The sequence below is a fragment of the Dunckerocampus dactyliophorus genome, chromosome 8 (assembly GCF_027744805.1).
Source record: "Dunckerocampus dactyliophorus isolate RoL2022-P2 chromosome 8, RoL_Ddac_1.1, whole genome shotgun sequence".
NCBI lineage: Eukaryota > Metazoa > Chordata > Actinopteri > Syngnathiformes > Syngnathidae > Dunckerocampus > Dunckerocampus dactyliophorus.
In genome coordinates this window covers 24,900,965-24,914,663 of record NC_072826.1, presented here as the reverse complement: position 1 = coordinate 24,914,663, position 13,699 = coordinate 24,900,965, and the positions used below count along the sequence as shown (strand labels likewise).

Sequence of the window (13,699 nt, the reverse complement as noted above, 5' to 3'; positions counted from 1 at the left end):
CAGGTGAACAAGTTGAAAGTGTGCAAATCCACCACAGCAACAACAGAAACTTGCAGACAGGAAGCGACCATCGACTACTATGTGTCACATTCAAGGAGGCACAGTTGCACATAAAGACCACAATGAGTTGTTCATTCCACACATACTCTCACGGCAAGGCCGGGGGGTGTAAAAATAGCCAGCCAGTGCGTGTGAGCAGAGACCACAGCAACAACGTTGTGGAATGTTATATGGCAACCACGTAACCACACGGGAAGCAACTGCGAGCTTCTCGAGCGCTTTTTGACTCACCGGAAGAGCTTCAGCCTTGTCCAGATAGATGACCAAAATGGCGGAGGAGGGTGGGTCCGCCGTCTTACTGGTCACGCTCTCGTTCCTCTTCAGGATCTGAAGCGAGAGAGTGTGTCAGTTAATGCTGCAGGCAGAAAGACACACACAAGATCAGTGCGCTGTAGGTACATGTGGTTTATTTAGGTTTTTAATACATTTACAAACATTTCTAAAAATGTTTTGTCATGCTGTCATTATGGGGTGTTGTGTGTACAATTTTGAGGGAAAAAATGAATTAATTCCATTTTGGAATAAGGCTGACACGTCACTAAATGTGGATGTGGATATAAGAGAGGCACACCTGCTCCAGGCGATCAGTCGTGGACATCAAGGACAACCACTCCAGTCTGAGATGGACCCGACCTGACGGGGTGTCCTTCAGCGGGAACCACTGACGAGACATGAAGGTGTAGAGACCGATAGGCCGCTTCATTAGGTACACATCTAATGCGGAGCCATACAAGAGCTACAACAAAGAGCTCGCATTTCTGAAGATAATAAAGCATAGCTAGTTTGTGCGACGGCATTGCGTCATACTGAGAGCTGTTAAGTAGCTCTATAATTATATTGCTATAAGTTCAGTAATACACATAGATGACTGATTAATTGCACCACTGTCATCGCATATTGCTGCGGCTCACACGTGGATACCGTCACCATTGTAACCTGCAGTACTGGAATTTTTGGGGATTTAAAAAAAATAAAAGTTAGAATTTGACAAATTTACAGGAAAACTGGAGGACGACGGGAAAGAAGGGCAAAATAGGGGAGGGTTGACAGGTATGATGCGCTGTGATGTGTGTTACATGTGTATGCTAGTATGTATTCCAAAGCATTTGGAACACAACACATACTAACGTCATCTACATTTATTTTTTTTTACACGACTGTAAATTAATACTAACTAATTAAAACTAATTAATACTAACGTCATCTACATTTTTTTTTTACACAACTGTAAATTATCTATCTTATGTATTATTATTAGGGAAGTCCGATATTGGCATAAAAATGATCGGTATCAGTGTCGTTGTTTTTTTTTCCTGCCAATAAAGTGTTACATTTTGCTCTTTGTGTGTAATGATGCTCCACCTAAAAAGCAGCACTGATTGCCATTGAGAAACAGGCACAGCTACATGCGCTTTCCAGCAACCGCAAAGTACCTGCACATTGTGCCAAACAGGAAACGGGAAACCAAAATAAGGGCACAAAACAGGAAACGACATGAATATTAAGGAAAACAAAAACTAAAGTCCGACCTGTCATACAGAACATGATTTCCTTCAATACTTCTAATCCAGGGGTGTCCAAAGTGTGGCTGGGGGGCCATTTGCGGCCACCGGCACCTTCTAAAAATAGAATTTAACCAGAAAAGTTTAAAAACCCTAGCATTTTTTAAATTTTTTAATATTATAAAAAACATTGAAAATAACAAATCAAGTTGGAATTTTGGTAAAATTAAGTTGCAGAAAAGGTTATCATAAAAATAAAGTATTATGGGAACAAAGTCATAATTACAAGAAAATTAACAAGATGTAAGTTGAAATAGTTGGAATTTTTAAAAAACAGCTGTCATTTTATGAGAATAAAGTAAAAATAATATGAAGAGAAAAAAAGTTGTATTCTAACAAGAAAAAGGTCACAATTTCATGAGAATAAACTCGTAATATTATGAGGAAAAATAATGTCAATTTAGCAGCATGGAGTTGAAATTTTAAAGAAAAAATACAATATTTTTAAAGGTCGTAATGTTATGAAAAACAAACAAAACAAAACAAAACAAAAAGGAAAATTAGGTTGGAGTTAAAAGTGTTAATATTACAAGAATATTTATGAAAATCATTTAAGAAGAAATTGAAGTATTTGGAAAATGTAAAAAAAAAACAATGGCAAAAAACGGAAAAAAAGAGCAAAGACCAAAATTCATAATCATAATATGTTTTTTCGCCATCACAGAGCTCAGACGCAGTTTTTTTCTTGAAATATATAGAACTTATTAGCATATCTTACAAAATATCAATGTGGCAAAGTTGCGTCCTTTCATTTTTCACCATGTGCCCCTCGCTGGAAAAAGTTTGGACACCCCTGTTGTAACCTGGTCACTCGCAGTATCACTTAGCGTTTTGGCGCTTTTTCTACAGCGTACATTTCATATTGCAATTTTTGTTTTATGTTGCACAAACAGTGTTTATTTGCGAAATGCATAATGTGTTCAGTGTACCCCGCCTCTCGCCCGTAGTCAGCTGGGATAGGCTCCCGCATACCCACAACCCTTGTGAGGATAAACGTATAAAATGGCTGGATGGACAATGTGTTCATTACATGACAATAGTTTGAGGGAAGAGCTGTTGCCTATATCGGTATCAGTAGTGCTGGACAATATTGAATATCGAGAAAGCGAATATATCGAGCATCTCTTATTAGTAGTAGTAGTAGTCACATTTTTAATTAACTTAATGTACTGCAGGGGCTGAAGGGGTAAGTTTTATGTTTCTCTGACAGGAAAATTTGTTATTAATTCCAACGAATTCCACAAAAAATTATATATATATTTAATAATATTATAATATAATAATATATAATAATATTATATATATATTATATATATATATAATCAATTTAAAATATTTATTATAAAATAAATAAATTATAGAATAATATAATTATTATATACTATTAATAGTATTATTATATTATTATTATACTATTAATATGATTAAATAATTAATATAACCATACCATATTAATTTCAATCATTAGAATTCATAATAAAATAAAATGTAAATTTTATTCACTTTTTTTCCCTCAGTGTGACTCCAGTTTGTAGAGTGCCTTAAAACACATGCCAAGGAACTGCAAAAACAGTGTTTACTTACATCATCAACTGCTGTGGATTTCTTCACGATGCCTAAATCCAGTTTGGCCCTAAATGGGAGAGAAATGAAAGTGTACTTTTAAAAAATCATCTCCATCCATCCGTATCAAGCAATGGCAGTGCATTTCACTCAATATGTGACATGTGTGACGTTTAACACACGAACACAAGGAGACATGAAGGATGCACATGTACCTGCCCAGGAAATCATCCTGGTCTGGATCTTTGTCATAAACTTCCACCTCCAGTTCCTGACCAGGCACTTCATGGACTATCACCTGATGCACCAGACACACACACACAGAGACATGTATCCTGACAGGATGGTATGATGTCACATGAATGAATGAAAACAAATGACATCACTGTGGTGGTCTCACGCCTCCATGACCCGGGACTGTGAGACTGGGTGTCCCATGCAACGGTAAGACCTCCCTTGTTCCTCACCTCGTACATCTCCTCCCACTTGGGCGAGTCTGTGTTGTCAAAGTGCTGGGAGGTGAACATCTGAGGACCCACCCTCAGTATGGCATAGGGGTCAGACAAGCCGGCAATGACCCCTTTGACGTAGTTGTCCTTTGCAGCCAGGTTCTGGGCCTCCACCAGGTGGATCCGGACCACACCCTGAGGAAGATCAGTGAGTGTCAACCAGAGCTGAGATACAAAATGCATCATCCCCACCAAATTTCTGCAACCATTTTTACTCCTGACCCCCACCCCCGTTCCAGCAGCACTCGTGCAGCCCCAGACTATGACCTTGCTTAATTGTAGGCAAGAGACAATTATCATGCTACTCACTTGTTTGTGTTGCCAGGTATTTACACAAGATGGCTGTGTGTTGGTGTTAAATCTATACCGCTGTACAAGCTGTACTGAAATACTGTATAAGAAGGTGTATAATGCATCCTTACCCTTGGCAAGGGGGAGCGGAGGTGCCCCACGTGCATGTTTGGGACCAGGGGAACGACCAGGCGGTTGGGCAGCACCAAGAAGGAGGCGATGGCATCCATGATCATGCTGTCAGACATGACACTGAGAGGAAGGAGGACACATTTCAGTGGCATTATAACAAGAAAGCACCATTAAAACATGAATTGTGATGTTTATTATTAGATTTAGGGGGTATTCTGCAAAGCGAGTTAGTGAGCTGTGTTGAGCTGTTCAGCAAAGGTACAGTAGCTCTCTTTTAAAGCAGCAGTATCACCGTGGTAACTCAGGCTAAACTCATAACCCGACCAGGTTATGTCCAGGCTATCAGCTTAAAATTGGCTACGAAAGTGCCACTGTTTCACTGTTTAGCTAATTCGGAGATGGCGTCACCATTTATTTAGGATCTATGTCGCCCCTGAGGGGACATGGATAAAAAATTGAAAAAAAGAGCATTCCCTGATGATATTATCCATCTATAAGCGAGATAGATTTTCAGACGAATAAATGAATAAAATGCGATATGAAATATTAACAATTAGGCCGATGTTAGCAGACGTAAATGTCACAGCAATCAGTGAGTACTCAGCTCGTTAGTCTTCTTATATGACGATATTTGCAGGAGGAATAAGCACTCATCAATCAACTGGAAGAAAACACGTGTTTATAATAAGTTAAAATTGTAAGAAAAATTTTAAAAGGTTGCCACAAAACGCATCAACGCTGCCATCTACTGGTCACTGGTCTACTGGTCAGATACAACAATAAGACATATTTCAAGATAACAAAACCACATTTGTTGCTCCAATTTATTTATTTTTAATGGATAAGTGTTAAAATGTCAAAGTTGTGCAATCTTGAACGTTGATAAATGAAACGACTAGCGGGATATAATAAGTATAATAAATCAGTGTTAATTTGTGCATTACATACTCAGCATTATTCTGTCAGCGGACCTCTCGCTCTATTGGCGACGACACTGTTGCTTTTAGTAGTCAGAATCTTTTGGGAACTCATCATAATAATTACTTACTGATTTTTTGTAGAATACATCAGCCGGGATGGCTATTTTTTGAGCGGAAGTAGAATAATATGACGTCAAACGCCCCTTATTATGTGACTGCGCACTTAGCACTAAGCTGAAAACCGGACTTGACCAAGTTAGATGATAACCACTGCTGCAGTATCTTTTAATTCTGTTTGGGGAATTTAGGTTTTGTTGAGCTGCATCTTTGAGCACAAAGCCTGGGTTGGTTGAACTACTTTCACAGAATACCCCCAAAGTCTTAGGCTTGGGCCAAAATAATAACAATAACAACAATATGATCAATTTAATGTATTTTAATTGAATTAATAGTGTACATTTTGCCAAATTGGAAATATATTCAAAATATATTTTCATAGATAAATATGTAAAATTCCCTCCTGGTATGCATTTCCATATCTTTAATTAATAAGATGCATTTTTTATAATAAATATGACTATTATTAATATAATAATCATATATATTATAGTCACAATTCCAAAACAATGTTGTTTCTACTTAACATGGTACCCTAAAAACAAATAAACTACAATTCTTTGCCCAGTATCTACCAAACATGGTAGAATGGCTACCATGTATTGTAGTGGTATTGCCATAAATAAATAGTGCAGTGTTACCAAATACCAAATATTTCACTCTATTTTTTATTTTAAGCCTTTAAATGCCTTTTAATTAAAAGATGTCACATTAAAGGACTTATTTTCCATATAATAAATGTTACGGGGCTGGGATTTTTTTTTTTTAATATCAAGCTTAAATATACATACGATTAGTACTGCTTTATTTGAGCATGACTCACTTCAGTCCAGGGATATCCAACAGATTAGTCAGTCCGGTCCAGTTGATATCTAGTTTCTGGGGCGACATAAAACAGAATAGAAATAGCAAATCAATCAGCATGGGACCCAATAGGAGAAGAAGGGTAAAGAGTAAAGCTGAATGTAGACAGATCATCTTACAGGCCTGCGGATGAAGAACATGGTGACCGCTCCCACTATGGGCACGTCACCAATCAGAGGCTCCAGAATGACCCGCATCATCCCATGCAGCTACAAGGAAATAGACGTGAGATCGATGGAAAAACATTCCTGTCTCGTGGGGTTTGTTCCTGACCCACTTGTATTCCTTTGACTCCAGCTTTGCAGAAGTATCTCTTCACCTCCACATTGATCTCCACGTTGCCGACATAGCTGAGAGAGAAAATGTCACAAACCAGCTGGCAGAAGTAGCGGGGAGGGGCGAGGCTAACATGCTACCTGATATACAGATCTAGCAGGACTTGTCCTTTGTCGTTCTCTGTGTGCGCCTTGATCCCTACCACCTTCATGGCCTGCAGAAAAACAGACGAACACGCCCGATTAAAGCCCATGGCGTGCTTTGTATGCCGTATAACAGCAGCGAGGGCGTCACCTTGGTGCCCATGTCCACTTTGGTGAAACTCAGCGTCTGGAGGTGGCTGCTGGAGGCTCGGATGGACGGTGCGATGGTCTCCACTAGGAGCTTCTCCAGGTACTGGCCAACAAAGGGCCACACCTGCTGCAGCACCTAAAGACCACCACACACACACACACACACACACACACACACAAATATATATATATATATATATATATATATATTAAAAATCTATATATAATAAAATAAATGTTATAATAAATAAACAAAATATACTTATGCAATTATAATTATTATTAACATACTGACATTAAAAATATTATACTACTTCACTGCTTTATATACAGTATATTTATTTACTTAGCTGCAGAAAGGACCAGGCATCTATTAGGAGCAAGGCATTACAATGGGGGCCTTTCTGAATAAATGCATTTTCATACATATATTTTCATGTACATGTATTCTAATTTGATTTTTTCAGTACGGAACTTTCAGTTGGGCAGAGAAGCGGACCGATTTTGCATCCGAAAGTTCCCATATTACCGGTCGAGACAGACGGCCGCCCCACAGAGCCTGTGTTCTGTTCAAGGTTTCTTCCCCAGAGGGGAGGCGGTGGGGACTTTCCTTGCCTCCGTCGCCAAGTGCTTGCTCATGTGGGGTTTCAGTTGGTTGTTTGTTTTTCATTTATGAATGTGACCTCCATGTGTAAAGTGCCATGAGAAAACTGTTGTTGTGATTTGGCGGGTATATAAATAATTGATTGATTGATATTATAGTGTTTTTCAACAATTTTGATTAAGTCCCAGCGGTCCCACAGTAGTTTATTTAAAGCATGTTTTCCACATTCTAGCCTTGATGCTGCAATGTAGACACTTTAAAAGTGCTTTCAGTAAGCCCTACTGGGTTAACGCCCTATTGTGCATATGTACACAATGTGTGTCTCCAAGAAGGAGCACTGTTGTATACTTTATCCACATTTTACATATACACTGTAACTTTGCACTTGTCCAGGTAAATAGATGCCATATATCACATACAGCAATGTAACATTAAGGAGTGGGACAGGAGGACACAAGCCTTAGAAACAAGAGCATAGCTAAGTGATGCTGCAGTGCTAACATTACACTCACATTTGAACAGCAACGTCATGCTACTTGTAGGTTAGCCTATTCACTGACGAAAGACAAAATGATCAAACTTACAGACCCCACGTCTGTAGTTGCTGACAAATAGCTTGCAGATCTCCATGTGTCATTTTAAGATGTGTAGCGAAGCCTGCTTTGCGCCATTGGATGGATCATTGATAAATAAGCCTTTAAAGTTGCAACAACAAAAAAACATCAGACTATTTGAAACACCGTCATGAAAATGCCACGCAAAACTTCAACGTACGTCACAAGTCTTTGATTTAGCGAGCCTCAAAGACAGTTAGAGACTCTAAATGAAATATCACAGAGGTCGTACAATTTGGAATTCAAAAAAAAAAATTAGCCTATGCTCAAACTTACAGCTCCCATGTCTGTTGCTGACTGACGAATAGTTGGCAGGCTGCATTTTAAGATGTGTAGCGAAGCTTTTTTTTGTTTCACAAAGGTGTCCTCCGTGAAGTGGTGGGTGTATACACGGGGCGGGCTCAGCTAGCTGGGGACGGGTCAGAGATGTCATGAAAAGACACAATTTCAAAATCGACTTCTTTGAAAAGCGGTGCAAACAAGTGAAGGATATGATTGATTTTTCTCATGTTTTGTGCTAATAAACAAGCTCTAGGGGCACATATTAGTATTACATTATTATTAAAAAGTCCATTTTGCACAGTCGGCGAGCTTCACTGTTGTTTGAGCTCTGTGTGTTTAGCTCTGTAAAGTGTGTGAGAACCACATGCTGCATTTAAGTGACCGAGACAGCTGTGGCTGACCAGTTGCGGCAATCCTCACAAACAACACTGCAACTTATCAGACAATGTTCCACCCCACGAGGGAAAGAATGGACTGCAGGGGCAGACTGTTTGCTAACAAGTAGGCATAAGTGGAGAATGAGTCATCAGCTCATGCGGAGGCCTCCATGTCCTCCAGTCGCACCACTTAAAACTCTACTTTGTCTGCCTCCAACATCTTGTGATCTTATTAACGTGGTTGATGTTACTTTTCTGTAACTACAGTATCGGGGGGGGGAGGTGCACAATGGCTGATTTATTTTCATGCACGGGGCTGCTCCTCCCCCTTCCTGTGTGCAGGACTGCAGTGGAGTGGAAATGTTGAGTGGGTTGACTGGCACCAGGCCTGCTGCTTCTGCTGCAGTACAGACTGGCTGAAGGGCTATAATAACTGGGGGGCGGAGGTGGGTTTGGCCTTTTATGCAACATAGCTTTGTCCTGCAACCATAAGCAATGTGCATGCGCCACATGTCAGTCAGCATAGCAGCTGTGTTTGATAGCATGTGTGTGCTTTAGTAAATGCCAAACAAACAAATGGCAAGTCTTTTTGTGTTACCTTATTCAGCCATTCCACTTTCTCAACATCTGGAAAGTTTACCTGTGGTGAAAAATAAAGAAAAATTACATTTTTACATTGTGTAGGGAGTGCAGAATGTAGTATTTGCATTGGTAATACTTTGTATATACATATATACAGTAGATATATACTGTAAAACCACGTTAGGGACACCTGCACAGTTGAATGATGTTCAATATGAAAATGTAAAAAAAAAAAATAAAAAATAAAAGTATAATAGAACATAATAATTATAACAATAACAAGAATAATAAAATAAAAATAATATACTAAGTATTATTTTTATTATTATTATGTATAAATATTATAATTATAATAATAAAACAAAAATAATATAAAAATAATAATTAAAAATATTATTATATTATTTTTGTTTTATTATTGTTGTAATTATAATAATTTATACATAATAATAATTTTAAAAAATCATTATTATTATATTATTTTTATTTTATTACTGTTGATGTTATTGTTATAATTATTATGCATTAAATTAATTATTGTATATTAAATATTCTTTTGTACTTATAAAGCACTTTTTACATACTCAAAGATATTTGAAAAAAATCATAAATAATAATATTAAATAAAACATTATTAAATTAAAAACCAAATCATAAAAATAGTATAAATACAAAAAAACAAATGTTATAATTTATTCCGGTATATACATCAGACATTTTTTAGCATCCCGCCACAAATACAGTAGATTTGGTGCTAGCTGTTCCTCGCCTGCGATTGGCTGGCGACCAGCCCAGGGTGTACCCCGCCTCTTGCCCGAAGTCAGCTGGGATAGGCTCCAGCATACCCCCGCAATCCTAATTAGGATAAGTGGCATAGAAAATGGATGAATGGATGTTATCCTCGCTCATAAACACAACATAACGCGGGAATAAGAAGATGTAGCATTAGTGGTCAGTGTTGCCAACTTTGCAACTTTGTCGCTATATTTAACGAGTATTCAGACCCCTAAAGCGCCTCTTTTTCAAAAAAGCGACTAGCACACAACTCTTGTGAAAAGACTTTTGGAGTTCTCTATCGCTCTTTTTAACAGGCGGTGCCGCTGTGGGCTTCTCCCCCATCTGAAAGCACTCGTATGCAGCTCCACCTTTTTTGCAACATAAAAAAAAAGAAGTGACCGAATTAAGCTCATTTGTAGTTCTAAACAAATTAGTTTTGCCTTTCGTGTTTTTTTACTCACTTTTCGCAAATGCATGAAGACCAATCATGCAAATTTGATTATTACATCATCACATTAGCAACTTCGCAGCAACCCACCACAGCCACAAATAGATTGCAGTCCTAACTGAAACACTGTATGTGCACATATACAATGTACATGATATGTCATATCATAATAACAACAAAAAATATTGTTGACAAAAAAATATTAAATAAAATAAATACATAGGCTAAAATGTATGATGTATATAATAAAAATGGTACAAATAAGTGTTTAAAAAATACAAAAATAAATAAATATAAATACATTATATACAAATCAATAGAAATAATTCTAATTAATTTGGAAAACACCTCTGAGGATGTGGTGTATTTTGATACTGTATATAAGTATCCCCACTATTTTACAAAAATGCTGATCGTGGGAGGATAAAAGAATATGATGTCATATTGCAATATTGCTATTTTGGTCTGGTTTTGCACTTTATTTTGCACCTAAGCAAAATGTGCATTAAGGGTTTCCAATATCACATAGTTTGATTTGTAATGAGTTGTCTCTCTGAAGAGCATCCTCATCTTGCACATTCGTTGACTGCTTGATGCATTCTATTTACCAACACCATCATGGAAAATCACCCAGACAGAAATGGTCCAGAGGAACCTCAGCTGGGTGTGGCCATATGAGGAACATGTGCTTTATTTCTGCATGTCCATTTTGGGCTCAGTCATACACTAAGACATTTATTAGTCTCCTTTCAGTGCACGGTTGGAGTTGAAGATGCTGAGCTTCCCTCAAAGCACAAAGAGCAGCAGACATGACGTCGTCGTCAAGCCTTAATAAAAAGATGAACTTTAACATTCATGTCTTACCCAAGCAGGGAGATCTTTCTTTATCTTGGACATTTTCAAGTGGCCGTGCTCCTGCTCGTCGCAGAGGAGCTGCATGGCCGACTTAAGTCTCTCCTCCTTGGCCTCCCGGGCGTGCTTCCACCCGGTGTACACCATCATCCCGCACACCAGCAGGCTGGTGCTGACCCGGTAGTACCCTGCCAGGTAGACGGGAAGCAAAGCCCCCAGACACTTCCCAAAAGTCCACAGCACTGCCACGGCGCTGATGCCTTTGGTCCGCGGAAGCGTCTGCACCTCGCTGCCGGGGCTAGGTGCGTTCTTCTCGGCCTCGCCTGGGCCAGCACCCTCGATGACTTTCGGCCCGCTCGGCTCAGATTTCTCGCTTTGCATTGTCTTCTTTTAGCCTTGGGACTCCCGGGAATGCCTGAATGAGCAAAAATGCCTGTTAAAGAGTGTCCTTGCAGGCCTAATTTCGTTATAAGGACATTGATCCGAAAAGCGAACCCTAACTGCTTTAAGAGCCGAACTGCATTTTATGTCTAGTTCTATTCTATTGCGTCTTCTTTTAGTTTGGTTGGATTTGCAAGTTCTACTCTTCTCTCCCAGTCCCGTTAACTGAATGAAAACACGCCCACTGGAACAAATGTGCATCCTCAACTCCTTCCTATGGGTGGGCCAATCGATCCAAACATCGATACTGCCGAAGATATCAATATTTGTTCGATACAAGCGTGATGAACCGATATTTTTCCATTCTCTTCTGATTGTCACAAATATACTGCAAGTGTTTTGTTCATGTATTATTGACATTGTTGATATTGTCATATTTATATATTATTTACAAACTCAGGGAATATTTTTGGACACAGGAGAGCTTTAGGGGCAAAAATACAAAGGATTTGAATAAGACACAATATTTACACTTATTTTACGCATTGACTCTTTTGCTGGAACATCTGTATGAAGTAAAAGGGAATAATTGTAAGATTATGTTGTCTTATATGGTCGTATTTAAAGGCTAAGTCACAAAATCCTTCGGGGATCTGAACAAAGTTCAAGTAAAAAGTCAGCATTTGCATCTGCAACACTGGTGTCACGTACTGGTGTTGGCAATGGCTCCAAGATGCAAAGACAGGAACCCACTGCAGGTAAAAGTCTTTAATTGTAATAAGTGCAGGGCAGAAAAAAAGGAAACTTGCAGAAGCATAAAGCCAGAACACACACAGATGGCACGAGACATGTGCAAACATGCAATGCTCCAACAGAGGAAGACGCCACCAGCTGAACTAAATAATTACAACACAAATTAGTGCCAGGTGAGCATGAGGAGGAAAGTAAAAGGAGCAGAAAATAAAGCAGAACAAAACAGGAAGAATTACAAAATAAGAGCATGAAAACTGGAACTGAGAACTAAACAGTCACTGAAAAGTAAGCCCCCCCTTAAGGAACAAGTCCAAAGTAAAGCAGGGTGGGTGGAGGGAGGACAGGCGGCGGGTCGCCAGCGGGGCCCTTCTGGGGGACTGCCGGGACGGCAAGCCCATTGGAGCCGGCAGGACCGGCCCCTTCAGGGGACCAGCGGGACCCCTATTGGAGACGGCAGCAGCTGGGCTGTGCGTTGCCAGTCGCACAGCTGATAGTACTAGCCCCCCCTTCCAACAACAAATTCCAGACGTCTATAACTGCCAAAACCAGAAGCAGGAATGAGTGGAGGGAGGCCTGGAGGAGGGCCAGGGATCCCTCCAGCTCTGACCCCCCAGCGGGAACAAGTGGTGGCTTAAGATGTGGTGCCGGGATTGGAGGAAGTTTAACCTCAGGCTTGAACCGGCGTGGAGCACAGACTGGAAGTGACGGGGGCTGACAAGGAGCGGACACGGGAGATGTTGGAAGCTTGAGCCGGAGTGGAGCAGGCACCGGGGGCATTGGAGGCTTAAGACAGAGTGGAGTGGGCACAGGGAGCATCAGAAACTGACGTGGAGTGGACACCGGGGGCGTTGGATGCTTGAGACGCCATGGTGCGGGGAGTTGGAAGTCGTGCTGACGTTGAGCAGGGACCGTACCGGGCTGCACCATGGACCGACACTCAGAAACAGACTGTGGCAACTGCGCCTTGGCTTGGCGTGGCAAGGAGGGAGGGAGTGATTGACTTTGACTGCCCTGGAGCCCTTGCTGGAGCCGGCTGACATGCATCTGCATCGTGGCCAAGCTAGTGTGTGAGTGGTGGGCGCTGGGTAAACTGAGTCCATGGTGATCGTGCGCATTCCTCCTCCATCGCCTTGAAGAACAACTGGCCCCAGAAGTCGTACTCCACGAGGTCACCTTGTGGTTGGAGCGTTCTATCACGTACTGGTGTTGGCGATGACCCTAAGACAAAACAGGAAGAATTACAAAATAAGAGCAGGAAAACCGGAACTGAGAACTAAACAGAGAAGTATTATCAAAATATAATACAATAAAAATATCAAAATGGCCGCCTCTTATGCCGAATCTCATTACAGGTCGTTTTTTTTTAATTTATTGACATCATTTCCGTTTCCCCAAACCAAGAGTCGTCTGCATTGACTCGTTCAGTGGTTGCACTCGCCCAC

At 40.1% G+C, this 13,699-nt stretch overlaps 1 protein-coding gene across 1 annotated transcript in view; it reads right to left on the bottom strand.

The window, feature by feature from the left end:
• esyt1b (extended synaptotagmin-like protein 1b) overlaps window positions 1-11,772 on the bottom strand; it is a 39,614-nt gene extending 27,842 nt beyond the window's left edge. Inside the window, exons 1-13 of the mRNA XM_054784971.1 lie at window positions 11,136-11,772; window positions 9,063-9,104; window positions 6,589-6,723; window positions 6,435-6,508; window positions 6,296-6,368; window positions 6,138-6,227; window positions 5,978-6,033; window positions 4,117-4,237; window positions 3,653-3,829; window positions 3,401-3,483; window positions 3,207-3,255; window positions 632-721; window positions 292-387 (exon numbers count right to left, since the gene is read on the bottom strand). Coding sequence (XP_054640946.1) covers window positions 292-387; window positions 632-721; window positions 3,207-3,255; window positions 3,401-3,483; window positions 3,653-3,829; window positions 4,117-4,237; window positions 5,978-6,033; window positions 6,138-6,227; window positions 6,296-6,368; window positions 6,435-6,508; window positions 6,589-6,723; window positions 9,063-9,104; window positions 11,136-11,504 — 1,455 coding nt within the window. The 5' untranslated portion in view covers window positions 11,505-11,772. The remainder of the gene's footprint in view (window positions 1-291; window positions 388-631; window positions 722-3,206; window positions 3,256-3,400; window positions 3,484-3,652; window positions 3,830-4,116; window positions 4,238-5,977; window positions 6,034-6,137; window positions 6,228-6,295; window positions 6,369-6,434; window positions 6,509-6,588; window positions 6,724-9,062; window positions 9,105-11,135) is intronic.
• Between the last annotated feature and the right edge of the window lie 1,927 nt (window positions 11,773-13,699).